The 26314-nt window shown below is 39.7% G+C and overlaps 3 protein-coding genes across 3 annotated transcripts; 2 read left to right on the top strand and 1 right to left on the bottom strand.

Annotated features, from left to right (window-relative positions):
• Positions 1-283: 283 nt before the first annotated feature.
• gata2b (GATA binding protein 2b) lies at positions 284-8226 on the bottom strand. The gene is made up of 6 exons (XM_077603318.1): positions 8076-8226; positions 7579-8006; positions 6799-7383; positions 5652-5797; positions 3772-3897; positions 284-1128 (listed from the first exon to the last, which is right to left on the bottom strand). Exons 2-6 carry the CDS (start codon positions 7802-7804, stop codon positions 850-852), a joined length of 1362 nt encoding a protein of 453 aa, XP_077459444.1. The 5' UTR covers positions 7805-8006; positions 8076-8226; the 3' UTR covers positions 284-849.
• Positions 8227-18772: 10546 nt separating this feature from the next.
• LOC144075982 (ras-related protein rab7-like) lies at positions 18773-23640 on the top strand. The gene is made up of 6 exons (XM_077603466.1): positions 18773-19095; positions 20819-20882; positions 21065-21191; positions 21295-21513; positions 22197-22325; positions 22424-23640. The coding sequence occupies exons 2-6, from the start codon at positions 20830-20832 to the stop codon at positions 22517-22519; spliced, it is 624 nt and encodes a 207-aa protein (XP_077459592.1). The 5' UTR covers positions 18773-19095; positions 20819-20829; the 3' UTR covers positions 22520-23640.
• A 438-nt stretch (positions 23641-24078) lies between these two features.
• Positions 24079-25719, top strand: arpc4 (actin related protein 2/3 complex, subunit 4). The gene is made up of 6 exons (XM_077601973.1): positions 24079-24238; positions 24610-24728; positions 24808-24919; positions 24990-25085; positions 25153-25323; positions 25402-25719. The coding sequence occupies exons 1-6, from the start codon at positions 24236-24238 to the stop codon at positions 25405-25407; spliced, it is 507 nt and encodes a 168-aa protein (XP_077458099.1). The 5' UTR covers positions 24079-24235; the 3' UTR covers positions 25408-25719.
• Positions 25720-26314: the final 595 nt, after the last annotated feature.

Below are 26314 nucleotides of genomic sequence, written 5' to 3'. Positions count from 1 at the left end.
TTTTCTTTTTTTTTTTTCTTTGTTTGTTTGTTTAATTGTGTGCAGCGTTATTTTGATTATTAGCGTTTGTTTGCATTTACATGCTTGTAATTTGATTGAACATTCATCAAATGTTTGTTGAAATTATTTTAAATTTTTATATATATATATATATTTATCATTTTCTGAACTGCTTTATCCTCACTAGGGGGGTGCTGGAGCCTATCCCTAATCTTTTTTTTTTATGTGGTCTTTGATGATATAAAAATATATGAATATATAGGCAGTTGCAAAAAATCAGATACATTTGAAGCTGATCACTTTATTTCATGAGTATAAATGATGAGCAAGTCAGAAGAAAGCAGTTTAGCTAAAAATATAGTCATAAGGGACAACAATATCCGTAGTATTATCAAGGACTGAAGCAGTGAAAATAAATTATCTGAATAACAATAATTATAATAACATTAATTACAATTGACAGTGTCAAATGATAAATCATAAAGCTTTTTTTGTTTGCTTGCTTATTTTTTTTTGTTATTTTCTATTAGCACAAAAACAATTCCAGCATATTTGCAGTTTATGTAATGAAGTCTCATTGCCTTTTTCTTTACAGTATTCACAGTTACTATAAACATAGCGGCACAAGCTTAATCAAATGCATGTTGTCAATCTCTTAAAACCATTAGGAACAATCATATATTTGTATTATTTTGTGCTGTGTCAGTGTGAGTCTCTCAACAGGAAGTTCACCTGTCTGCCTATTTAAGTACCTATCGCTTGGCCTAATTTTTTTCCAACATATCATTTGCATAATCAATCACAAGAGCCTCACGTGTCTTTACATAGCGTCGTTCAACGTGACCCCAATCAGCCCATAGCCGTCACCATATTGGAGTGGTGCGGGTGGCCAAAGGACGGGTGTATCGGGGTGGGAGTGGGCAGCATGTGTCCGGCATGACTGAAAGGTGGCAAGTGGCCCATGGACATGTGTCCTGTCAAGGAGCTGAAGGTAGAGTTCTTATCATGAAGACTTTTGGTAAACTCCTCATAGCTCTCACTGCCTCGCTTGAGCTTCTTGGATTTGCTGGACATTTTTCTGTTTCGTGTCTGTATGCCCTCTTTTTTCATAGTCAGGGGTCGGTTCACCTGTGAAATTAAAAGGGAGGTCCTGTTAGTGGTGTAGTTCTGAGGTTAAAATACAATAAATGATTTGCCCTATCCTTAAAATAGGATGGAAAACAAGACCTAAATAGATCATATGCCCAATTTGCTGCTGGGTGTGCTTTCCAGACATTGATTCCTCCCTTCACTTCAAGGGGAAAAAATGGTAGCTTGTAGATAATAATTTTCTAAATTACTACATAAAATAGGGAACCATCAAGCCCACTTAAACTCACCAAAAAAATTGCAAATAAAGATTGATTTAATTCTGGAAATCTATTATAAAGGAAATCCCAGTGAGAATGCCATTGCCTGCAATGGACTGGCATTCTTCCCAGTTTAAATGGATTGCATGTTTGTCAATGATACCAGATGAGTTTAAATCGGATCATACAGAATATCTTAAGTAAAATTTTCTTTTTCAATAGACAAAGTACACAAGAGAGCAATTGGAATGATTTGTGCCACCCAGTCTGCACCGTTCTTTTCTATTCTGCTTTAAGCAGCTCCCCTTGTAATCAACTGGTCACATTGTTTAATATTTTTCCAGAAAAATGGTTATACAAATAAAGGCATCCGCCCTAATGGGCGACAGTTAAGAAAATAAATGAACCTGGCAGAAATACAATATTTTTGTAGAGGTTAGTCATGTTTGTGGAAGGTGTTTTATTTCTCCAACAATTCTGTTCAGTTATGAACAACACATTTTGTAGTTGGTATTTACTATTTCAGCTACAAAATTTCTTTTAGTAGTGTAATGGAAATGTGTATTTTGTTACTGATATATTTAGCGGTATCAGAGCGGAACGGTCTCGGAACTTGAAACTTGTATTGCTATAAATATTTATACCATTACAGGTTAAGGATCATTTGGCTAAAGTAATGGTGTAATTGCTTGTTTTAGGAAAATAACATATTCATCTCCGTCATGGTAACACCTCATTCCACCAATCTGTCACATTTGAGGACATGCCTGCCATGTTCGTGACAGTGAAAGTGTTAACAGTGTAAGTTGTGTAAAGTTATTTTACACACTTTTATGTGCTCTAAAATGATCAATGCCCAGGTCAAACACAGTATAAATGACCTTGAACTGTGAAAGACAGTTGTCAAAGTAACTGAGTATGCAAATCGCTAATTTCTTAGACCTATGATATTCGAAAAGTAATGTTTAAACACACAAAAAATAACATGCTTTACAAGCACAGCCCTGGTGTGACGGCAGTTTTACCCACACACATAAACACTAATATATTTGAACACAACTGCATAGGACAATGTGTATTACTGACGTCAAAGGATGGGCATACTGGCTAAAACTACTGGAATCGATAAATAGACTCTTGCCACTTTTAGGATATACTGGCTTTTACTTCAGTTTTTCGCCACTATTATATACTTTTGATATGTACTTTTTCAATTTATTAAACAAGATTACCCTGGGATAGCCACAATAAATGTGATTTCCGTCCCTTTAAGAAATGGTGTTACAACACGGAATTGTATTATTATTTTGGAAGGTCCTTATCCTGTCGTTGTCAGTTTTTAAAAATATATTACTGCTATGTATTTAATACAGCAGACTGAGAGTAAACTACAACTCAAGGTGAATATTTAAAGTAAAATGGGCTTTTATTGTTCCTTAGATGCACTGTACACCAAGCAATACAGCCTGACATGACTGAACTATTGTGCTTATTACGGGGTCATGTTTTTATTAGTAGCTAATACTGTACGGCACGGGTCTAGTATTCCAGCTAACTATGGGTACCAGAGGGGGAACACCCTGAATCGGTGGCCAGCCAATCCCAGGGCTCAAGGAGATGGACAACCATTCACGCTCAAACGCATACATAGGGGCAGTTTAGAGTGTTCAACCAGCCTACCCTGCACGTTTTTGGAATGTGGAAGGAAACCGGAGTAGCCTGGGTGAACCAATAGTAATTATACAATATAAAGTTGGTGTTTTAAGAAAATACTAGGGGTTTTTTTTGCAACTGTGGTTTTGAGAGCAAATTGTGGAAAGTGTGGCATTTAATGAAACATGCACATTCTGTTAAGAAAACAGCATGTGCACCATGTTCTTTGCAGTTCTGATAAAAAATAATGAAGTCGTATAAATTGTGCAACAAAACATTGTCTGACTATAAAAACATTTTCTGTTGCACAAAATGTCTGACGTACGAAGGGCTCATTGCCTGGTGTGCGGATGCAATCAGCCTGCTCCTTTTTTCCATAATTGTCCTGCTTAGACACGTTTCACCGCGTCACTCTAAGTGTTACTTTTAAACAAGTATCACTTGGCTCCTATGCACCCCTAGTAGCTATTGTGAGTTTAGACTTAGCCCATCTTAATACTATTCATAAAGATCCCAGCCTTGTGGTTTTACTCAATAGCAGTCGCCTCATTGTGAGTCTCAGGAGGCTAACCATGGAAACAATAAAGCACAAAGGGGCAGAGCGGCTTCAAGTCCAAGCACTGTGTGCGTGGGTCAAACCACTCTCACTTTCCTCTCGCAGTTTCTTTTGCCTCAACAATCAGTGAAACCTGCCCCGCTCACTTTCCGACTACTGGACCCTGTCGGCTTTGTGCGGGTTCAACCTGGCGATCAGCAGTCTGAGACTTACATTATGCAGCTTGTAATAGAGGCCGCAGGCGTTGCACACTGGATCTCCATTAGCGTTGCGCCGCCAGAGCGTTGTGGTGGTCGTCTGACAGTTAGCGCAACAGGTGCCAGCTCGTCTGGCCGCTGACTGTAAGGAAACATTAGTTGGAGCGCCGTTAATACTTACACATATGACAAGGAGGACAATTCGACAGTAGCTCATGACAATTTTTTCATTGAAAAATGATAATGTGGGCTTTTGAATGCAATTTGTATGTTGATTTGCTGGAGTAAACAAACTTTGACGTCTAAAAAATGTGTGAAATTGTAAAATTCATCAGTTACTTTACCATTGGTTCCACTGTTTTATAGAAATTATGAAAAATTCTATTCATTGATAATAAATCCAAACAAAACATTTGCAGCTGGATTCCTGGAGTTAGTCTTTTTTAACGTATTTGCTAGACTATATAAAAAAATAATTATGGGTTATTAGTTGGAACGGCACCATGTAAAAAGGAAGTACAAATTTTGAAAAACCGAACCACAACGCTCATTGTGTTTCCACAACGTTCCTAATCATCTCGATTTGTTTTGAATGGTGTTTTTTTCACTACGGATAACATTGGAGTGCTTGACCACTCGAAAAATGAGGTCTGAGTCTATTTAGGAGGTCGCAGGAGGAAACAGACGCTGGGCCTGCCGCTTTATCTGGACCGGTCAGATATCCGGATAGGAAACAACTGAAAGGCTGTTGCCACTGAAGACAAAAGTCACTGCTGCCATACTGAAACCGGCCCTGATATACGCTTCTATACGCTATTATTGATTAAATGCATTCAAGTCGTATATTTTGCAACAATCACAAAGCTGTTTTTTTAAAATAGATTTACAGTGCGTGCAATATATTCAAGCTAAGAACTAAGCTTTATACATGTATACAGCCACATAATTAATCAAAAGAAAAATGGGTGTTGCAATTCATTGTCATACTTTAACCGGTCTTACACTCAAAAATGCACTTTTTACATAAGATATATTTTAAACTTGTTATGATTCTAACTTGACAGGTACCCGCTTTTTCCATCAATATTTTATTGTCACTACCAATCAAGTTCCACTTTCGATAATTACCACCATAATGGCCAACATACTATAGTGTAGTTGGGTTAAATGTAATGTAAATATAAGAAAGATGAGTACACTGCTCTTAAATTTAAGATAAATAATTATTTAATTAATAATTAAATTTTGATTTATTGCACTAGTTAAATAAGTAATAATGACCAAAATCAGTGTTAAAATGAAATGTTAAAAATGCAAATGCACTTTTGTTAAAACTTCAAATATAATTGAACTGCATACAAATATGGATCTTTATACATTGTACGTGTATTACATTTCTTATTGAATCCTCAGTCCCATACTAACTTCATTAGTGGATGTTTTCCTCTACATTTCAGTACTAGTAAAATTTGTAAACTATTCTTTATGTTTTGGACACTATTTATTAATGTGTGTTCATGACCCCTCCATTCGCAAATAAACTACAGCTATATTTGACCTTTCCAAAAGCTGCACAGACCCCGATATGAGCCTTCTTAGAAAACCACAGATCAGATCGTGATGTCATATTAAAAGTGGCTCCCCGGGTCATCATTTTGTGGAGCGCTATCAGCGACAGTATCAGAAGTAGTAGTAATAATGATAGCAGAAATCACCACGAAGGTCTCTCTGGGCTGACATATGGAGCTGGAGGAGCAAGAGGTGAACTACTGACACAATTGCTGGAAACTCTTTGGGAAAATATAACTTTCCTGGAATTGTCTTTTACCTCCCCCCGCTCAACCGAACACTTTATATTTACTACTCCCACATGGCATAAACACAGCAGGGACTCACCAGTCTGCGTTTGGGCTTGATAAGTGGTCGGTTCTGGCCATTCATCTTGTGGTAAAGCCCGCAAGCGTTGCACAGGTAGTGTCCTGTACTGTCCCGTCTCCACAGAGGTGTGGATGTGGCGCCGCAGTTCACACATTCTCGGCCCTCTGAAGAAAACAGGCACATTCATTTGAGATTTGTGTTGACAGCAAAAAATATGATATGTTGGGAGGGGGGGCTGTATTTGACAACACAATGATAAAACAAACTGCATCTTCTCTTAAACGCGCAGCGAAAATTATATATCTCTAAGGAATGCGACAAATAATTCATTGATGGATATTTTCACATTTAAAAAAATAGGATTTATGAATATTGACTGTAATAAATCAAAGACATTACATGGACATATAGCACGTCAACATTTTATCCTCAAAAATGTATTTTACATACTATGAATGAAAAACGTTAAAACACTATAAAATAATAACCATCAACAATATATTGTTTTAATTGAATGCAGGCTAATTTTTCTCCCTTGATTTTGGAAAGTAGTGGTGTGGTGCTGGATATTGGATGCATTTGAGCTGAAGCCAGCTTAGAAGTAATTACAGAGTCACGGTTAACAAAAGAGGATTATTGTCACTGTGTTGAGCTATGAGTGCAGCCTCGTGCTTGATAACTACTAATTTCTCCAGGAAAAACTATTCTTATTATTTCCTCATTAAGGATATGACATAATTTTAAAGTCAAAAATGGCAGCCTTGAAAAACAAGAGTGAATTAAAATGAATAAATCTGTTCAAATTTGACTCTCAAATTGATTTAATGTAGTGTTAGAAATGATAAATACAAATAACAACAGCTTTTGGCAACAATTTCAACTGTGATGACACCGCATATTAGAATGATGTTTTTAAATCCTATTGATGGCAATTCAATGCTGATAATATTTAATACAATGCACGTTTCCCATATAGTTATTGCTTAATTTAATTGTGACTTGATCTTAATTTTCACTTATATAAAGAGGTGGGATTCAATTTTTAGATATGTGTTCTATTATTATTATTATTATTATTATTATTGCTGTTGTTGTGGTTGATAATAGTATTATTAGTATTGTCATTTTTCCATAATTCGGTGCCGGCTGTTTCAAGAAAACTTACCCGTGCACGACCGTGTCTTGCCTTTGTTCTTTGCATTGAAGCAGGGTGAAGCCCCCAGGAGGCTGCCGGGGTGAAATAGACTGCCGCCGTACTCGTGAGCAGAAGGCAGCGAATATGTGGGATACGTCGGTATGGGGTGATGGGTGGAGGCGCACTGAGAACCCATGGGGGCCAGGCTGCTTCTCATCGGGCTGGAGCCCTCCATCTTCATCCCCTCCGAGAAGGAAACGTGGTATTTAATACATTCCTTTTCGTCCATCCTCGGCGAGGCGGTCCCCGGATCGGGCGAGACGTCTTTCGGCGGGGTCGGGGGGAAAGTGTACAGGTGCGGGCTAGAGTGGGACGGCGGCGTGAGCGAAGTTGCGGAGGCCGTGTTCGACGTGCTGCTGCACGGGTAGACCGCCGACAGGCCTCCGGGGGACGCGGAGCCCGGGTGGTGCAGGCTCGGCTTGCTGAAGGGACTCACGGTCCACGGGTTGTGGTGGTGGTGGGCCGCCGACAGAGCCGCTTTGCTGCCGTCCAGCCAGGAGATCCCCGGGCTGTGAAGAAGATGCGGCCGGCAAACCTGGGTCCCCGTGAGGCGAGCTATAACAGCGAGAAAGTGGGGGTGACATTAAGGCCACAACATATTAGTCCCGCTTGATGGAGAATTGGGGCAAAATATTACATTTCAACGTAAATTGATCAATATGCGATATGCGCTTAGATGATGAGCTATTGCAAATTTTCAAATCAAAGCTTTTTTTTCAAGTTCCAAATGTTGTTATGGTTAAAACCTACCGTGCGCCGGGCTGTAGGACATTCTGGTCCTAGCAGGGTTGTGGTAGTACGGGTTTCCCTGAGAGTCCAGGTGGTTAAAGAAGACATCCACCTCGTCCGGGGGGAGCAGCTGGGTCGAAGGCTCCATGTAGTTGTGGCCCAGGCTGGGATGGTGAGGGTCCGGGTGCTGGCTGTTCAGCACCGCGTGAGGGTGCATCCAGCGGGGCTGATCAGCCGCCACATCCATCTTCTGCGTGCGTCTCTGGAGTTCGCTCACTAGGCTCTTTTAATTATTTTTTTAATAGCTAGCCAAATAAATCCAAGAAGGGAAAACACGCAAAATTGTTATTAAAATGAGCCCTATTCTCTTCTCCAGGAGAAATCTTCACAATTGCCCATTTGCAATGTAGCGTAAATATCAAGTCCTCTCTTGCACGCCAAGTCCAAACCTGCAATAAGCAAATAAGAAAAAAATATTATTTTTACCAACTAAAAAATGGTAAGCGCAGCATACTCACGTGGAAAAAAGCGGTGTGCTTATATCATGGTCGTCCTTCAGGTACTGCGTCTGCGTGCAGTTCTGCTGTTCGGCTCCGAGTTTGGTGTTTGTCAAGAGAAGACTCCGTCCGTCCGTCCACTGGGACTTGAAGCAACACGTAACTGCGCCTGCCTACTTGACAGCAAACCACCACCATTGTCAAACTGTGGGCGGAGCTACCACTCAAGGTTTACTCTCGACCAATGAAACCCCAGTTTGGGGATAGAAGGCGGGGCTTCCTCACAACACTCCTAAAATTGTTTTAGATTATCTTCGATTATTAAGAGGTCTGATAAGAGTTGACCCATCTCATTCATTCCATACATTTATTCATTCATTCTTTCATTCATTCTTTCATTCAGTCGTTCATTCATTCATTCCTTCATTCATTCATGCATTCATTCATGCATTCATTCATGCATTCATTCGTTCATTCATTCAATCATTCATTTTGATGCATCCATTAGTGGCTATTTAACCCCATAAAAGAATGTGGAATCTTCATTTCCAAGATTTTATTGTTCATCCATTCATTCAATTTCTCAACCGCTTATCCCCACAAGGGTCACGGAGGGTGCTGGAGCCTAATCCCAGCTGACTTCGGGCAACAGGCGGTGGACACCCTGAATCAGTGGTCAGCCAATCGCAGGACACAAGGAGACAAAGGACAACCACCTAGGGGCAATTTAGAGTATATTCAACCAGCCTACCATGCATGTTTTTGGGATGTGGGAGGAAACCGGAGTACCCGGAGAAAACCCACGCAAGATCGTGGCGAACCTGCAAACTCCTCACAGTGGGAGCGAACCCTCGAGTTTTCAACCAGCCTACCATGCATGTGGGAGGAAACCTGAGTACCTGGAGAAAATCCATGCAAGCCTCGGAGAACATGAAAACTCCACACAGCGAGGACCGACCTGGAATCGAACCTTGCATCCCAGAACTGTGAGGCCAAGGGACTAACCACTCATCCATTATTTTTAGTATTAGTATTTATTTAGTATTATTATTATTACTATTTTCATAGCTGTTTAAATTTGGGAAATTGCTAGTAAACATGCAGCCAAAAATGGAAATTTGCACGTATTTCAGCCACGCTGTGCCTCACGTTGTTTTGTGTTGCCTATGTGTAGTCCTCCTAACATGATTGACGGCCAATAATTGTCGAGGGAGCGCGTGCAGCCCTGGAAGATCATACTGCCGCCTGCTTGACGCCGTGAACTGACGTCATTGCATCAGAGGGAAAGGGGGAAAAATACCAAATGTTTCAGGACAGGATGCCCTCACCCCTCCAACCCCAACAACAAGAAAACCAATAGAGATGCATAGAGAAGAAAATCTACACAGACGTGAGTTGCCCAGCCAATGAACTCGAGGAAATTATATTTCATCTGTGACGTATTTTTATGATACATCAAATCTTTCTGAGGAAACGCCAGTGGGCAAACTCAACCTCACTCCATCGATTAAATCATATTAGATGAGATTAGGCTATCCAAATACGACATCCCCATTCAAACACACCATAGAAGGAACATGACTTGGTCAGTTTGAGTAGTTTACTTCCACTGCTAAAATTATAATATTTAGCTCAATATATATATATATATATATATATATATATATATATATATATATATATATATATATATATATATATATATATATATAATATGCATATATATGACCAAAAACTAGTCGAAAGCTTGTCCATAAGCAAAAATAAGACATTTTCCAACACTGGTGATACGTTCCCTCTTTCTAATTTATTAGCTTTTATTTATAATATGAAGACTTGCCATTTACTGATATGGAAAAAGACTGACGTAAACGTAAGAAAGTGTGCAGAGTTGCTCGCGGTATGTCGTATTAAAGCTCATCAGCATGATAATGTGAACAGACACATGCTTCTCGTGTGAGCCCTTTTGATCCGGCCTGGCGATAAAACCTTATCGGCGACAAACATCCACTTCCATTTTAGGATTTGACATTAATTCAATCCCTCCTCTTCTTTTTACGGCTCCTTTTCTCCCCCCTCACGATCCAAGCAGAAAGGAGAGAGCTCAACACTGACAATCTTATTATGCAATGAAACGGAAGTGGCTTTGGCCTAGAATTAGAAGAAAAAAATGATAAAATATATTTTTAAATTATTTTATTGTTGTAGGATAGATTTTAAAAGCTTGATATTACTGTTATTTTCCTTATAGTTATTAATTTTCCGCATTGCGCGCTCCGTTAAGTGGAAAAGCCACGATAGAAATGCAATGTGGTTCGGATCTTGGGTCCCTCTGATTCCAACCCATCCCGGGGTAATTTTTCATCGGCAGGCTAATCTTTGTTCTTTGTGAAGATAATAAATAGCCTAATCGTTATCAGCGGGCTGCTGGAGGTGTCGCGGAGAATGGGGGGGTTGATCGGCCCGGGAAATAGGCTCCCAAGTGGCGCAGAATAAATGGTATTCCTTATCTCTCGCGCCCAGATTATCGCCGCCTTTTCAAATTGGCACAACAAATACATCTAATGCAGGGAATGCATCATTTGCTGGTCCAGATCTGCTCGGATGATTGATAGATAGACACACCGATAGATGCAAGGAGAGAGAAGCGTGTCAAGCTTTTTATTTACTCATTTAAGGCATTGCATGTGCAAAGTCTTTTTATGGTATGCACTGGGGTTCTTTTTGCGCCCTTTATTTTTATTTTTTTTAGGTTATCTATGTCAACCATCTGAGGTTCCGCTTCTTTGTTGTGGCATCACGAATATTATTTCTTTCATGTCGGATTTTACTGGATAAGGGCTAAATAGACACAGTAGCTTCCACGCAGGCTGCTCGGGAAATATATTTAAATATTACCGAGTTGAAATCTGCGCAGATAGAAATTTTGAACCGCATAAATGTATTAAGATTAAACCGGTCTTTTGCAAAACAGGCTGTGAGGTCTTAGCCACTTAATACTGAAGATTGCTGACGATTTTTTCCTCCACGTTTTATATGCGATATAATAATTCTATTCCAGGGCTTGCAAACACACGGCTCTCAAGCCGCATGTGGCTCCCGGCCAAAATGAATGCGATCTGATCATATTTTGTATGTATTGTATTTGCCTCATTTCAAGTTTATCTTATTTTTATTCTCTCTTAAAACACACTGAAATTCTTCAGGGCCCATTAAGAACAAATAATAAATTATATTTAAAAAATAACTTGCCACATTGGCTTGTTTTATGCTGCTTCTGACGTAAGGTGTGGCTTTTTAACTCTCGCAGTTTCACATTTTGGCTCTGTGTCTAACTTGTTCACCACCCTTGTTAAATTTAAATTGATTTGCTCCCATAATTCTGTGGAATTAGTACAGAATATTCTATATTATGAGAGCAAATCAATCTAAATGATATTTTAAATAAAATAAATAAATCTTGACCCAAACTTGACGATTTGCTCCGTGGACTGTGAAGGAGATTGCTTGGGGGACTGACTAGAAAAATATTTTCCAACCCATACATACAAGCATGGATGCTTTAATAAATTGGCAACTGTAGCAGCCCGGGGTGCTGCTGCTTCAGGTCTCCAGGGTAACGCAGATAACGCTGCACTCATTTTCCCTATCTTACAGTCTCATTATATTCAAGGATTAGTTCTCCTTCCCTCAAAGGTCAAACGTAAAGTCAAGCCAGTCAGGACTATTCCTCATTTCAGTGACATAGCGTTTCACATTCCCCCCCTTATTTAAACTCTGCAAGATGACCTTTGCTGACATGTGCACTCATAACAATAACAAAACAGCATCCTGTGGATTTATTCTTCATGACGCCATGACTTGGTTTGATCTCTTTTCCAATCTCTTCACACAGTCTGAAAATGTAATGTACTGCACGCGTGTGCATGCCATAGGTGCACATTCACCCATGTTGTGTCTTGACCTAAAACATGCCAGTGCAGATTGGATCACACAACCTGCAGACACGTGAAACCTTACGTGCACGATGCCAATCAAGATTTTCAGCAGACATCTTGATCATCTTAATGTGGATGTCTCTATCAGAAAGTCTCCAATTAGACTTTAGTTTAAAAGTCGAATTGAATGCTTTTTCTTGTCATTATATAAGTCGCAGGCGTGGCCACCCAATCATGGTCGTATTTCAAAATAAAGATCAGTGAATTGCACTTTTAATGTGACCTTTTAAAAAGCTATTTAATGGACAGAAATTTCATTATGGAGGAATTTATCCAGTTTACAAACAAAACAACAGTAAAACGAAAGAAAAGGACAATTTAAAAAAAATGTGGATGCTTAAAAAGGCCATGTCGGGATAATCTAGTGGGGAACGCCACCTAGAGGAGAAAAGATAGTCCCGTCAAAATTGTGCAGAGAAACTACAGACAGCCTTGGAATCCTGGAATCAAAATTATCATATTGCATAGCTAATTCTTTACATTTTTTTTCCTCCTCTTTATGACATCTTCCTTCAATTGTTTTTTCTTCGTACTAACTCAAGATGATTTACTCATGCTGTAAACGTTTGACTCCCAACTAACTTATTCAGAATCATCTTACATGGGAATGCATGTTAAAAACACACAGTTAATCTAAAATAAACCACAAACAAGCCACTATAACAAAGTACATTCATGACATTCCACATATGTACAGAGATCAATTCATGATGGAAGTAGTGAATTTGACCGGTGACGTTGAATAGTGTTAATCTAATTTTCTCTATTTAAACAAATGTACCTACAAAAGCAACTTTACACTGTACCGTATTTTATTGTGTGATTAAACCTGATGTTGTGTTTAAATAAATCAAAGTTTTGTGGGAAATTTTCAGTGTTCTCCATCACTCTATGTGTTTTGAAAATGATCTGTAATGACTAATTGGCCTGAAGCTTTAATGCTTGACTTTCTGGCCTAAAACTAGCAGGAACTTGGCGTTTACACCACCTTGTCACTAACAACCTGTCAGTCAACGCCCACTGGGGAGTTGAAGAATTCAAAACAACTCTCTTCCCCACCAACCTCAACCTCAAAGTCTATTCACCAATTTCAGACTTTGCACCTTTATTTTGTCTAATTCTTTTCCTGTGGGAATACTGAGTGCATGTGTGTGTATGCATGCCACTGTGTTTTGTGAGTGCGTAGGTGCTTTAGGTCTCATTATGTCAGCTAAGAACCAGACAGCTGAGTTTAGTTTCATAGTTTCAGTTACTATTCATCTTAAATGAATGTACTTTCCTTTTCCCCAGTAGCTGGATTGTTTGATATTTGAATTTTGAAGGGTTTGGTGGGGTAATAAAAACACAGAATGCATGCAGAAGAGTCTAAACAAATAATAATTATGATTACAGAGGTAGCTTACGGGTTAGCGGAGAGCCATTTGCACTCAGCATAAGAACCAAATATGGGTATTTTTCCACTAAACATTTATTGATGCATATACTAACCGTGCTGGTAAATTGTTTTCTGGCTTTTAGAAAGTTATGCAGTCTCACACAGCCAAAACAATAATCTTCAATACTCAAAATATTGTTAAATAAATAAATGCCTCCTTGAACAAATAAACCCCCTGAGAGTATCAGTCAATTTTCAATAAAGCTCTTTTAAATTGTTTATTTATTATGTAGTCTGGGTAATGTAGAAGTAAGAGTCTCATGGGCGTGTGCCATCACCTGACGGGAAAAAATGCAGATCACAAGTCCATATGAATGAAATAGAACTGAAAAATATATTTATACACTACTGTATATTAATAATTTCAGACCTGACACATTTCTACTTTTAGTACCCCGCATGCTCCATTCAACATCTTCTGCCACGTGCAAATATAGAATTGACATGAGGTGGAGTGAAGCCTGCAATGCGGTGCCATCTGTGCTCACCCTCGCTGCCTTACCCCCACTCCCCCCAAGCCTTCACCACATCAGGATACACTTGTTCATTTGAATTCCGGTTTCAAACGGAACGCTGCCTTGGTTGCTGTGCAGCCCTGGAGATCTCATGCAAGCAGGTAAAAGCTGCCCCCCCCCCTCTTGGCCCTGTGGTCAGGGGAGGGAGGCCTCTAACGGCCTCTTCCACTCGCACACCTTTTTGAAACTTCGCCTGCTCCCATTTCCTGCATCTTTGGCCTTGCCTACGCAAACCCCCCCGCCCTCCCCCTACTGTCTTGCCTCCGACAGAACAAATGAGCAACCGTATCATCCTAAATTCACACTAAACCATACAAGATTCTCTCCACTACCAAAATGGCCACTTAGTGCAATCATTTATTTATCCTACAGTGTGGGTCAGGTTTAATTTCTTCTAATAAGGATGCACTGCTATTCAAACTAGTAACATTTTAGACAAGATACAATTCACATTACCATATACAATTTTGTGATATCCATCTTTAAAGTCCTTCAATGGTTGCCACTTTTTACGCATTGACCTTTTGACATTTGACTCTAAGTAGGGTGCCCCCTGTGTTTAAAAATGACACTACAATATGAATTTCTCTTCATTCTTGAAATGACAGTATGTGAATTATTGTACAATAAACATGTGAAATCAAGAGACTCAAAGGTAAATTACATTTGACGGTATCGAGATAAACTATAGAAAAAGTGACACACTGGCCAAGACTCATTTCTTTTTGCCTTTTTAATTGTAGTTATCACATTTATACCTTTGGAATGATGCCTAACTACTTTCTGTTGGTTAGGTTGTTTTAGTGCACTTTTTTACACCTTTTACATTGACAACAATTTTGCACCATAGAGTCATATCAGGGACAAATTAGTGTCAAGAGTATGCAGTTCAGAAATGTTCCCATTCTATTTAGATGGCACACTACTGCCATCTGCTGTTCTATTGGGCGTTTTCTTTCTGCAAAATCAGCCGTGATGGGATGTTTTTGGGCCCTCTGAGAGCTGGTTTGGAAAACTGGAGGCCTCTGTTCTCCAAATGTCATTATCCAATCAAATATCCATACTTTGATTTAATCCTTGAATTATCTGCTCTTCTCCACTCCTATTAGTTGAATACATATGGAAACCTGAGAATTTGACGTAAAGTCTCAATTTCAAAAGCTATCACAAAATATATTATTTTGTGTATACATAGTCAGTAAAGAGCTGGCAAAAAGACTGAGAGCACGCAAAAATGCCAGGAAATCTGCGGGAGGTTGAGTTTCTATCCGAGACAATACTGTTGCTTAGATAACAAGAATCACTTTATAATCATTTCTTCAGGTCGTAACAGAGGTTTTTTTTTGTAATCTTGTACCCTGAATGTGCGTTCTTCCATATTCTCAAATAAAAGAGGTTTGTTCTTTAAAGGACACTGGCAGAAGACACTTTGTGCCAACGCTCTGCTCCAGGGGGCACAGAGGTCATTGGCAGTTGGTTCAGACTAGGCCATCAGCGATGTGAAGATGCGGAAGGTCTCCGTTTTGACTCTGATATCTCTTTCGGTTATCAAGCCATTATTGAATGACACAAGTCACGGGGGGGAACTTCCCTTAGGGGAGCCCAGAGTTTCTCAGAGGGATGTGCAAGCTAACCGCTGCCCAGCATGGGCTTCCGGCTCTGGGGCAACTGAACATGTTGGTACCCCTCACAGCACGCAACAACACCATTATCACCCCACTCCAGACACTGTGCCAGGATACTGTGGTGACACAACTGTGAGCCACTGTTCCTCCCTTGTCAACAAGACTGATGGATAAAGAAAGGATAAGAGGAGATGATAGGAGAAATGATTAATATCTAACGGCAACCCAAAATAACAGGTGAACAATGAAAAGGTGGGAAGATTTTTAAAAAAACGAGAGAACCAACAAAAAACCAGCAGGCACTCAATAAAAACCCTGGAAGGACATAACGAGAGATGATAGACGACAATTAACGGCACATCACTGTTGACATGAGAACACTAGTATGTCATGCATTGCTCATTGTAAGATCTATTATTACAGCCATTATCAAAGGTTGTCCATAGTTTGCAGTGTCTAAAATTCTAAAGGAACTCAAATTCGATCAGATGGACAAGAGGATGAATTGGAAAAAGCAGGACTAACCAATGCCTGTTTATCATCACTACACCAGTATTATTCTGTGGTATGCTCATGAGCCACTAGAGGGCAGAACATTTTTCCAATCTGTACTGTTGACTGCAGAAGCTCAAAGATGTGACTTTCCTCCCTTTTGTGCTCTCATTCAAGTGTGCAGTGGCATGGAAAAGGCATAGTTGGCCTACACTTTTTTTTACCACTGGAAGTGACTTATAAGATAGATGTCCAATCTGATTTTCCATTAACAGCATCTTGTACATAGCAAAAGTCAGGCTGGCTTGCCAAGTTCCAAAATGGCAGCAGTACTGCATATAGCTGTGGAAAAGTGTGCATGAATTGATGAAAGGAGCCAGGGAAACATTTTGGCCATTTTAATGCTGTCAATGAAAGTGTTGCCTAAGTCCTCATTTACTATATCTGACTGTTCTGATAGTGTATATGTCAATAAAAGTGTTGCCTAAGTCCTCATTTACTATATCTGAATGTTCTGATAGTGTATATGTGCATGCAATGATTTATTTTGTGTTTTAATCAGAACGCTCCAAGCCCCCTCAGTCGTTAACAATAGGCAGCCGTCTGGATGGAGAGACTGACAGCTCATTGTGAATGCCGCTAAAATTGGCTGAGCCATTCACACTCCCAATTAACACACGCAAACACACTTCTCAGAGGTCTATATGAAGTCCAGCCAGATAGGGAGAAACGCATGAGCAGATGGAGATGTTCTCTAGGAGCCCAAAAGTAATGTTTGTCCAACTTGGAGATATCTGTCGTGTTGTTCTTGCTTTCTGCAAACGTCCACTCTTGTTACATTTGATACCATCAATTCCGTCATCCCTGGTAATTTTCTGGTTCTTCTGCTACGTGCATTTCAGTTGTGGTCACTCCTGCTGTTGTTCTGCTTTGACTCAGATTCCTAGATAACTGCAGCACTCTTTGTAGTCAGACTAATGATCCCACCCCCTGATCACAACACACACCCGCAGAATGTTCATCTCAGTAAATCAGTCACCGTCACACACAAGTATCCCAAACAGTTGTCAGTACACGATAACATTTACAGACGTTGGGTACGGTTTGACACAAATAGACAGTAACTTGTCACTACAGTAATATATCGAATGTTGAAAGTAATTTCTTTTAAGTGACCACATTCAGGGGCATATCTTGTCCTGTCTTGTTTTTGTGATGACCATCGATACTGAGAACGGCTAAATGAAGCAGATGCTTCAAGAATGTGGCTGTATTAGTTTAGCCTTTTGTGCCATCTTGTCAATCGCCTTCTTTTGTGTCACAGTGTTTGTGTTGACAATTGGAGTTCCGAGTCAAAAAGAAAGCTTTCAAGAGGCGAGGAAAGGCAGGAGAACCTAACAGCCTACAAGGACCACCACTAAAATGTGCAAATAATAGTGTAAAATACTAGTGACACACAGTTGGAGGAAGTGAAGGGTGTGAATTCTCACATCATCCAACAAAAATATTCCCTAAGACATCTACAATACCTGCACCAACATATTCAAACTCCTTTTTTAATCAGATTATTAATTGAAGAGGAGTTCCACTGGACCAATTATTCTCCTTGATTATCAGAATACTGGACCTGGCGTCACAGATACAGCAACACAACATGATTTGACATGTCCATCAATATATAAATAACTTTTTTTTTATTTGGGGAGAAAAATAAAACTCAATCAGGCATTAGAAGGCTTGATAGAGTTAGGAAGGATCTTTTAATTGTTCCTTTTTTCTCATTGAGATGAAGGTCCCTCTCCAGCCAAAATGTATCATTCAACTCATATAGTACTTTGTTTTACATATTTACAAATGTAGAAAAATCACTCCCAGGAATGGAACTACGTAGTATAGTACATTAATGTAAATGGGCACTGCCACCATGCGGTAGATGGTAACATCTGTTTGGTTTTTCATCAAATCTGAGCAAATTCCAAATCATCTGTATTCATCAACAATCTTATAATTCTGCCTTCAAAATTCAAGGTAGCACAATGAACACAGTCTAAAACATTCCTGCAGACGCAAGCAATAATTGCATCTGCAAAGTGGCAGAAGAAAATACTTGTTCTATTTGCAGCGTAAATTAAAAAGTCATAGTTTAAATCATGCTTGAATAGAATACAAATATTTCGTACAATCCTACTGTCTCATCTGGGTGAAAAGTGACGTAGTGCATGGAATTGTATGTATTTATTACTTATTTATTGATAAAGTATTTATTATTTATCTGTTCGTTTGTTTGTTGTTGATATTTTTGCACTTGCTACTTATTTATGTTGTTGACAATCTATTATGTGCCTACTTATTTATTAATTACTTATAAATTGATTATTTATTGTTATTATTTATTGATTATTTATTTGTCTGTTTGTTTGTTGTTGTTATTTGTGCACTTTGTGGTGAAACTTTAAATCTCTTTATACTACATGTATAATGACAATAAAAACATTCAATTCATACAATTTTAGTTTTATTGTTGATTTTTCATACATCTGGTTGTTAAAAAATATGATTTACTTATCTCGTGATTGGACAAGTAGAAAATGTTTATCTGTCTATCGATAAACAACATTGGGGTGTATAAAAAAAAACTCTACGTCATTGTCAGTGACGCTCATGTGGACGTGGTTTCAGAGAAGGAAGTGAAAGGAGAAGAGCCAAGAAGGGAGCGCGTATTTAGCTAGCTGCTAGGCTAACATTTTAACAAAGTGCCAAATTTAACAAGTGACGAGTACTTGCCGCTTCATTTTATGATACATTTATCTTTTCTCGACAACATTAGTGAATCCAGTCGCAATAAAAACGGTAAGAAATTAGCTGCCAGCGAGCGAACGTACCGCCCAGTTAGCTGACGGCAATCAACAACAGCTAGCTTGTTAGCCTTCGCGTCAAAGCCGGCCGGAAGACACATTCAGTGGTCCCAACCAAAAAGTAAGTGTTCTCATTTAACAATTGTGAAATGTATCAAAATAATTTTCATGGCCATCTTGGAATTAACGCAAAAGAGGAGCTGTTTGGCCTCATCAAGCCCGTTTTGGAGCTCTTCTGGGCCCCACTTCATCAAGGGAGGAAGACTACACGGCCAAGTGGAATATTCTTAAAATGTTACGAGGAACGGAAGGGATTGGAACAAGGAAACACCAGTTTGACTACTTTGTAAACACATCGATTCGTAAACAGATGTTTAAAAATATGCGTGGCTCTATTTCGAGCCTACTTGTTTTTCCTGTGCATGCCTTTTTTATACCGAGCTGTGACTCACGGGTCACGTCGATACATGCTGATTACTCAATGTAGGGGATGACATGTAAAGTTACACAATCTCAGGGACAACACCTGGTAACGATCATGTTTTGGTTGTTCAGAACTGTGCCACTCCGCTGTCATTTTTGTTATTTCAGCTCGTGTAAGGGTTGATAGTTGACTTACTGCTTAAATTTGATAGTACTCTGAAATGGCTGTTTACATCAGATTCTTGCAATGTTTGATAATGTAGGCTCAAAGATCACATGCTGCGAGACAGTCACAGGCAAAGCTTGTCCTCCAGCTACGAAGCAGATTGAAATATTTGAGCCAATTTGTTTGTCCAAGATTCATCTGTTATTTTGCCCGTGTTCTGTAATATCTGTATAGTATTTTATAATTTTTCAGTAAAAGTCCAATATACAATGTAATTAAATAATTTAAAGCACTGAACAACAACAGAAAATGTTACTTTGAAAGAAATGAAGGGCACTATAAGATGAATGCATATGCATGAGTATAATATTCCCTACCAGCCATTTTATACTAGATTGATCTGTACAATAATTTGCCAATTCTACTTGATCAACTAAAAAAATACATAATCTTTAAATAATCAAAATAATATAACATTTATTTTTTGTCTTTTTTTGTGACCAGTGTGTTGAAATGGATGCAGGCACCAGTTTTCTATTCTCAACACAGTCAAGCGTCTCTTTTTTTGACGCTCACTCTCCTGATTTGCTGATGTCGGATGTGGCAAAGAGCACGTTTGAAAGCCAGACTTTAATCAGCAGAGCATATATGTGAAAAGATAAATCTTTTGATAAAAAGACCCTGAATCTTTATTCAGCTATTTGAACTGCTATCTAGGTGCCACTATAAAAAAGAACAGTCAATATTCTTCTATTGGAGTGTAGATTAACTGCTGGCTAGGAATGTGAGGCAAATTCCTAAATTGAAAAAAAAGTCCATCAGACTTAACTAAAATGGCTGACTTTGTTCTATATGTCCCCCTCCCTTCCCCCAGAGTTAAACGCACGGCTTGCCCAATGCATAACTGTCATTTCTTACACAACGACTGTGTTTCAGGACTCCTCGCCATGATAGATTTTTGTTAGTTTTAGCGATGGTTAGGCAGCTTTACGCACTATCAAAAATAATTTCCCACAAATCTTTGAATACCATTGTAATTGATACACACAGACAGTAACGTTACATGAAGTAGTAAAGTGTGACTTTGAGGGCGAAGGAGGAGTGATGTGTTCCTCGTGATTTGTTCTTACAAAGCACATGACTGCTTTTCTTTTCAACCCAAATGTACCGAGTGTCACACAGCTGGAATTGTAATACATCCTCCCCAGGCGTAGAGCATGGCAAGAATACTTAGTTTTTTGTTTGTTTTATGTAGATATTTGAAGTATGACCTCCAGGAAGAAAGTTCTGTTGAAGGTCATCATCCTGGGAGATTCTGGGTGAGTTGGACTTTTATTTTGTCATTTATTTGTTGAAACTAGGAAGTGCAACAGAGTAGGCTGAGTTTAGCTTCTTGTGCAGGCCATATTTAATGACATTTTCATAATTTGCCGTTACATAAACCCCCGTTTATATTTGAAGTTATGCTAAACACTGGATGTGATTCTCTTACTGTTTTCAGTGTTGGAAAGACCTCCCTCATGAACCAGTATGTGAACAAGAAATTCAGTAACCAATACAAGGCTACAATAGGCGCAGACTTCCTTACCAAGGAGGTGATGGTGGATGATCGGCTTGTTACCATGCAGGTCTGCTCCACCACATACTCAAAAACAAACATTGACTTGTCTTCCCCACCCTTTGGGTAGAAGTCACAATTTATTGAATTGTTTGTGTCCGTTCGAACATCAGATCTGGGATACGGCAGGCCAGGAAAGGTTCCAATCGCTAGGCGTGGCCTTCTACCGTGGAGCCGACTGCTGCGTTCTGGTGTTCGACGTGACTGCACCCAACACCTTCAAGACATTGGACAGCTGGAGAGATGAGTTCCTGATCCAGGCCAGCCCCCGAGACCCCGAGAACTTCCCTTTTGTAGTGCTCGGCAACAAGATCGACTTGGAAAACAGACAGGTAGGATGAAGTCGGTTTCTGCCTCGTTTTCTGTACTAACTCTAATGTATGTTTTGCATGGCATGTGGGTGTAATATATTATTGGCCCCACAAGGGGTGTTGTTTAGATAACTGGAGTAATGTACGCCTCGGTGAACACTCGAGGACAAAGGGGTGGGAGAATTGTGTCTTGAGTGTTAAACTTCACATCCTAATATCGGCTTTACCGACTACTCCCTTTAACGCAAACAGTTTCTCACCTTCAGTGTGACTGGTACTTAAATACACTAGCCAACACAGATGCATGACCCAGTTTTCACATGACCGTGCATGAAAAGTTCTTACAAAAACAAAGGTGATCCGCTAGTCAGGTGTTCCAAACCCTACCATTGATCGATGATTTTTATCCCTGATTAGAAGTTTGGGCTTTATGTTTGTCCACACAAATGTGGCCCTTCTCATACGCTTTGCATTCCCACGCCATTGTTATGAAAGCGTTTTTTTTTTTGGTGAACATCCTGTCAGCATTTCAGGCCTACAAGTTCTACTGTCTTTCAGGGTATTTTTTTTCAACGCCTACATTCTTTGAAACAATTTTGTAAAATGACAAAGGCTGTCTTTTATCCCATGATTCTGTAGTTTATTTTTTTAATTCGCAAAAATGTGCCTCCGTCACCTGAATGTTTCTTTTTCTTGACTTATAGGTAACCACCAAACGGGCACAGGCCTGGTGTCAGAGTAAGAACAATATTCCGTACTTTGAGACCAGTGCCAAAGAAGCCATTAATGTGGAGCAGGCATTCCAGACAATCGCACGTAACGCCCTCAAACAGGTGAGGGGGAGCAGGTTGACTGCTTTTGCACTTCAATGCTTCCTGCCGCTCATTATTTTTGTTTAAGTTGACCCTTTTTTCTAATCGTTCTCTCGTAGGAGAGTGAGGTGGAGCCGTATAATGACTTCCCAGAGCCCATAAAACTGGATCGGCATGACCGAGCGAAGGCCTCAGCAGAAACCTGCAGCTGCTGAAGGCCGGTCGGGAACGTCTCCTCTCGGCTTTCGGCGGATTGGTCACCCGCAGCTCGCGCCCAGGGAAAAGCTTTCCCTGCAAGTCTTCCTCCCTTCATTTCCATCCCTCACATATTAAGAAGACACTCACTGATTTGTGGGCCCTCTCCCCCACGTCTACCCCACCTCACTCTTGACAAACTCGGTGTCCAAACATCACTCAAGAGGAGAATTGCGCCCTCCTCTGGCACTCAGCAGCTGTCAATTTGTCGAACGGGATGGCGGCCTCGTCGGAAACATAACTGGATTAGTTGATGCTTAGTAATGTGTGATGTTGGCTAAGCTCAGCATCCCAAGAAGTCTATTAATTAGTTCTTTCTTTTCTCTTTTTTTATTGCCTGTCAAAAGTTGAACTACGTATATGTTTACATATATAGCGCCTATATATAAACTACATAGTACTCTATGTATAGATCTTGTTCTTAATCATTGACGGAGATTGATGCCCAATCCTTTTTAACTGGGGTTAAAACCATTATAATGGATCGGATGTCTGTTGTCATCAATGACCGCCAGTGAATTGATTTTGAGCCCATATGAAAATGAAAAATTGTTTGTTTTGTTATGCACTTTTTTTGCCTTTGTGTTCCAAATGTAGAGGGATGACTGATTTTGGACAACATCTGCCACTAACTCATGCCTTTCCTGTGAGGGTTGGACATATTTCCTGTCACTTTTCCCCCAATCAATTTCCCCTGTTGAACACATTGATTGTATGGCCTCCTCCAAAATAGACTTTTAGCAGCTTCTCACTTCAAATAATACACTTGTTCAACAGCGTTCCTTTTACTGTTCTTTCTGTTCATTTTTCAATGCTACCAAATTGCTAAATATGTTTCACCCTCATGTTGCTCTTCTCATTTATCTGCTTGTAGCTCAGGTTGGCCAAGTACTTCATCTTTTTTAATGGATTGTGTCTTGGTGTAAAGATGAGTCAGAGGCTGATGGATGGAATTGAAATGTTTGCATCAGTAAAATAACCATCTGTCTGCTGTGGTATTATTCCTTGTAGAGATTAAAAATACTGCAATGCCAACAAGGTTAATGAGAATTTAAACATCCAAATAAATCAGTTGAATATATTTACCCAAGCCTGTTCAAATGATATGGATCATACAAAGTTGTGTACATGAATATGAATGTATTAGTATAGATTATCTATAGAGTAGGGGAGAAAGGGTTTGTGGGTCATTTTCTCATATATAAAACATTTTTAATCTGATGAAATGTTGGCAGATATTCGAACGGTTTCGTTTATAATAAACGGTAATCGCAGTAATGTGGCTGTGATGCAGGTTGATCACAGGCATGCTGTGGAAAAACAAACAAATATTTTAAGTGGGTGGTTAATTTATTGCGTATCTAACGGTAATGGGAAAAAACCCAAGCGTTTGAAGACGATGCAATTTATACCTATTTTGAAATACAATACCACGGTATAATGTTACTTAGCAGAAAATACTGACACAAGATGGCCAACAAAACATAACGGCCGTCTAGTTAGATCACAAGACGCATTACGCATCTAGCTTTCTATATATGTGATGTCTATGCCTCCGTGGGTTTCACTGCTTCTCGCTTTGCATTGAAGACTTTGACTTCCGGTATCATTGCGGAAACAGCTCGATCAAAGAGCGGCTACTTCCGCCTTGGAGTTGCTTTTCCTGACGCCTCAAAATGGTGAGTAGAACACTCCTCGATTACTTATTGCTTTTAGTAAACTTATTTTCTGCCTTTGATACGAAATCAGCTTATTTTGATCGCCTCAGATTTCCCAGAGTTCGCACTGCAATGCGGTAGACAGCTAGTTAGCCAACAGGCTAACTGTAGCTCGTAGTCTTTCAAGTGGGAGACGCACAATTATCTCACATCTCCCTCTTAGACGAGGAACGCGACATTCTGATCGTAATTTAGAATGCGAGCAAGCTAAAGCTAAACAACTATCAGTTGTGGAGGCGCTCGTGGGTTGCGTGTACAGTCGTGGAGACGATGGATGCCGTAAGTCGAGGTACGCGTTCATATTTTGCACACGTGTCGGTTTACGTCATTAGACGGCCACTTTGCGGCCCTACCTGAACGCCGTGCGAGCCACCCTTCAGGCTGCCCTCTGCTTGGAGAACTTCTCGTCTCAGGTGGTGGAGAGACACAACAAGCCCGAGGTAGAAGTGCGGTGAGTAAAAAAAAAATCGCCCCTTTGCTCACGTCATCCTGGGAAACTCCATCAACCACAGCGACTTTCTCTACCATAGGAGCAGCAAAGAACTTTTGCTCCAGCCCGTCGTCATAAGCCGCAACGACAAGGAGAAAGTTCTCATCGAGGGCTCCATAAACTCAGTCAGAGTCAGCATCGCCGTTAAGCAGGTGAGGCCGACGCGCACCATGACAACCCGTCCCGTCTTCCCCGCGATAATGACCACGTTGCATCTGCCAGGCGGACGAGATCGAGAAGATTCTGTGCCATAAGTTCATGCGCTTCATGATGATGAGGGCTGAGAACTTCTTCATCTTGAGGAGGAAGCCAGTGGAGGTGAGCGCGGTGCACGCCGTCCATTTTCCATTCAAATGTTTACGCCGTTTGTATTGTTATTGCGCAGGGTTACGACATCAGCTTCCTGATCACCAACTTCCACACGGAGCAGATGTACAAGCACAAGCTCGTTGACTTTGTCATTCACTTTATGGAAGAGATCGACAAGGAAATCAGCGAGATGAAACTGTCCGTCAATGCCAGAGCTCGCATTGTCGCCGAGGAATTCCTAAAAAATGTCAGCCATTCATTTTTTCCCCCTAAAAAGGATATCATAAAAAGAAAAATCTAACATGTTTATGTATTTTTTTTACAGTTCTGAGGCAGAAACAAAACATTCCACAAGTGTTGACGTGAGGGAAGAATGAAGGAAGATAGGTGAGATGACTAATATAAATAATGTACAAATATTGTGCTTCTTTGAAAACCGCGTGGACAAGCACCAGGCTGGATTTGTTTTCCCTGAGGATTGAGTTTGTTTTTTAATATATATTTTATTGTGCTATGCTTTTTTTGTTATGACCATGATGCAATCATTGGGTGCACGTTGTTTTATTACAAGACTCCAAACTATTGTAGATTGAAATCACTCAAAATAATAAATATTCTTGCTGGTTGTGAGGATGGAATGGTACATTAGTGGTGTGCGTCAATGTTTGACTGACGACCGATCGAAAAATGGATACGTAGAAAGGCCGCCTTTACCAAGTGAAATTTTTATTGATTGTTGTACAACTTTTAAGGAGCAGCAAGGCAAGTACACATATCATTGGTGTATAACAAATAATATAAAACACATGTACATCACTGTGATCATTTGACGTAGACGTATACGTTGGTGTCAATGCACAGGCACCAATTTAAAGACAACAGAGAAAATAACCATTTGAAGTACAAACACTGGAGATGAGCATCAAATAGTTAATTAATAGTCTTAAAATGTGCAATATTGTCTCATTGCCAATCAAAAACCATTTATTAACCCTAATAAAAATAAAGCAGTTCCTTTGCAATTATTGTCACCCTTGACCACATTTAACTTTACACAAAAAGGCATCACCTAATATTATTCATCCATTCACATTGACCTACTTGTTGAAAAGGCTCGAAGTAAATTTCAAGTCTTGCACCGGTAACATTTGATTTACATAGCTTATTTATAACGGTACCAAATTTTCCCAAATATTGTAATAGTGATTCTCAAAATGCGGTCATTAATAATCACTGCC

The sequence above is a fragment of the Stigmatopora argus genome, chromosome 6 (genome assembly GCF_051989625.1).
Source record: "Stigmatopora argus isolate UIUO_Sarg chromosome 6, RoL_Sarg_1.0, whole genome shotgun sequence".
Lineage (NCBI taxonomy): Eukaryota > Metazoa > Chordata > Actinopteri > Syngnathiformes > Syngnathidae > Stigmatopora > Stigmatopora argus.
Note: the sequence above shows the minus strand (reverse complement) of the source record. Positions and strands in the feature narration are given on the sequence as shown.

Bases quoted from the DNA above. Each gene is read 5' to 3' on its own strand.
- arpc4 (XM_077601973.1), top strand. The intron at 24,729-24,807 runs GTGAGTAAAAAA...TCTCTACCATAG, and splicing joins AAGCCCGAGGTAGAAGTGCG to GAGCAGCAAAGAACTTTTGC. The intron at 25,086-25,152 runs GTGAGCGCGGTG...GTTATTGCGCAG, and splicing joins TGAGGAGGAAGCCAGTGGAG to GGTTACGACATCAGCTTCCT.
- gata2b (XM_077603318.1), bottom strand. From the start codon at position 7,804: ATGGATGTGGCGGCTGATCAGCCCCGCTGGATGCACCCTCACGCGGTG. The intron at 7,384-7,578 runs GTAGGTTTTAAC...TCGCTGTTATAG, and splicing joins GTCCTACAGCCCGGCGCACG to CTCGCCTCACGGGGACCCAG. The intron at 3,898-5,651 runs GTGAGTCCCTGC...GTTTCCTTACAG, and splicing joins TCAAGCCCAAACGCAGACTG to TCAGCGGCCAGACGAGCTGG.
- LOC144075982 (XM_077603466.1), top strand. From the start codon at position 20,830: ATGACCTCCAGGAAGAAAGTTCTGTTGAAGGTCATCATCCTGGGAGAT. The intron at 21,514-22,196 runs GTAGGATGAAGT...CTTGACTTATAG, and splicing joins TCGACTTGGAAAACAGACAG to GTAACCACCAAACGGGCACA. The intron at 22,326-22,423 runs GTGAGGGGGAGC...GTTCTCTCGTAG, and splicing joins CACGTAACGCCCTCAAACAG to GAGAGTGAGGTGGAGCCGTA.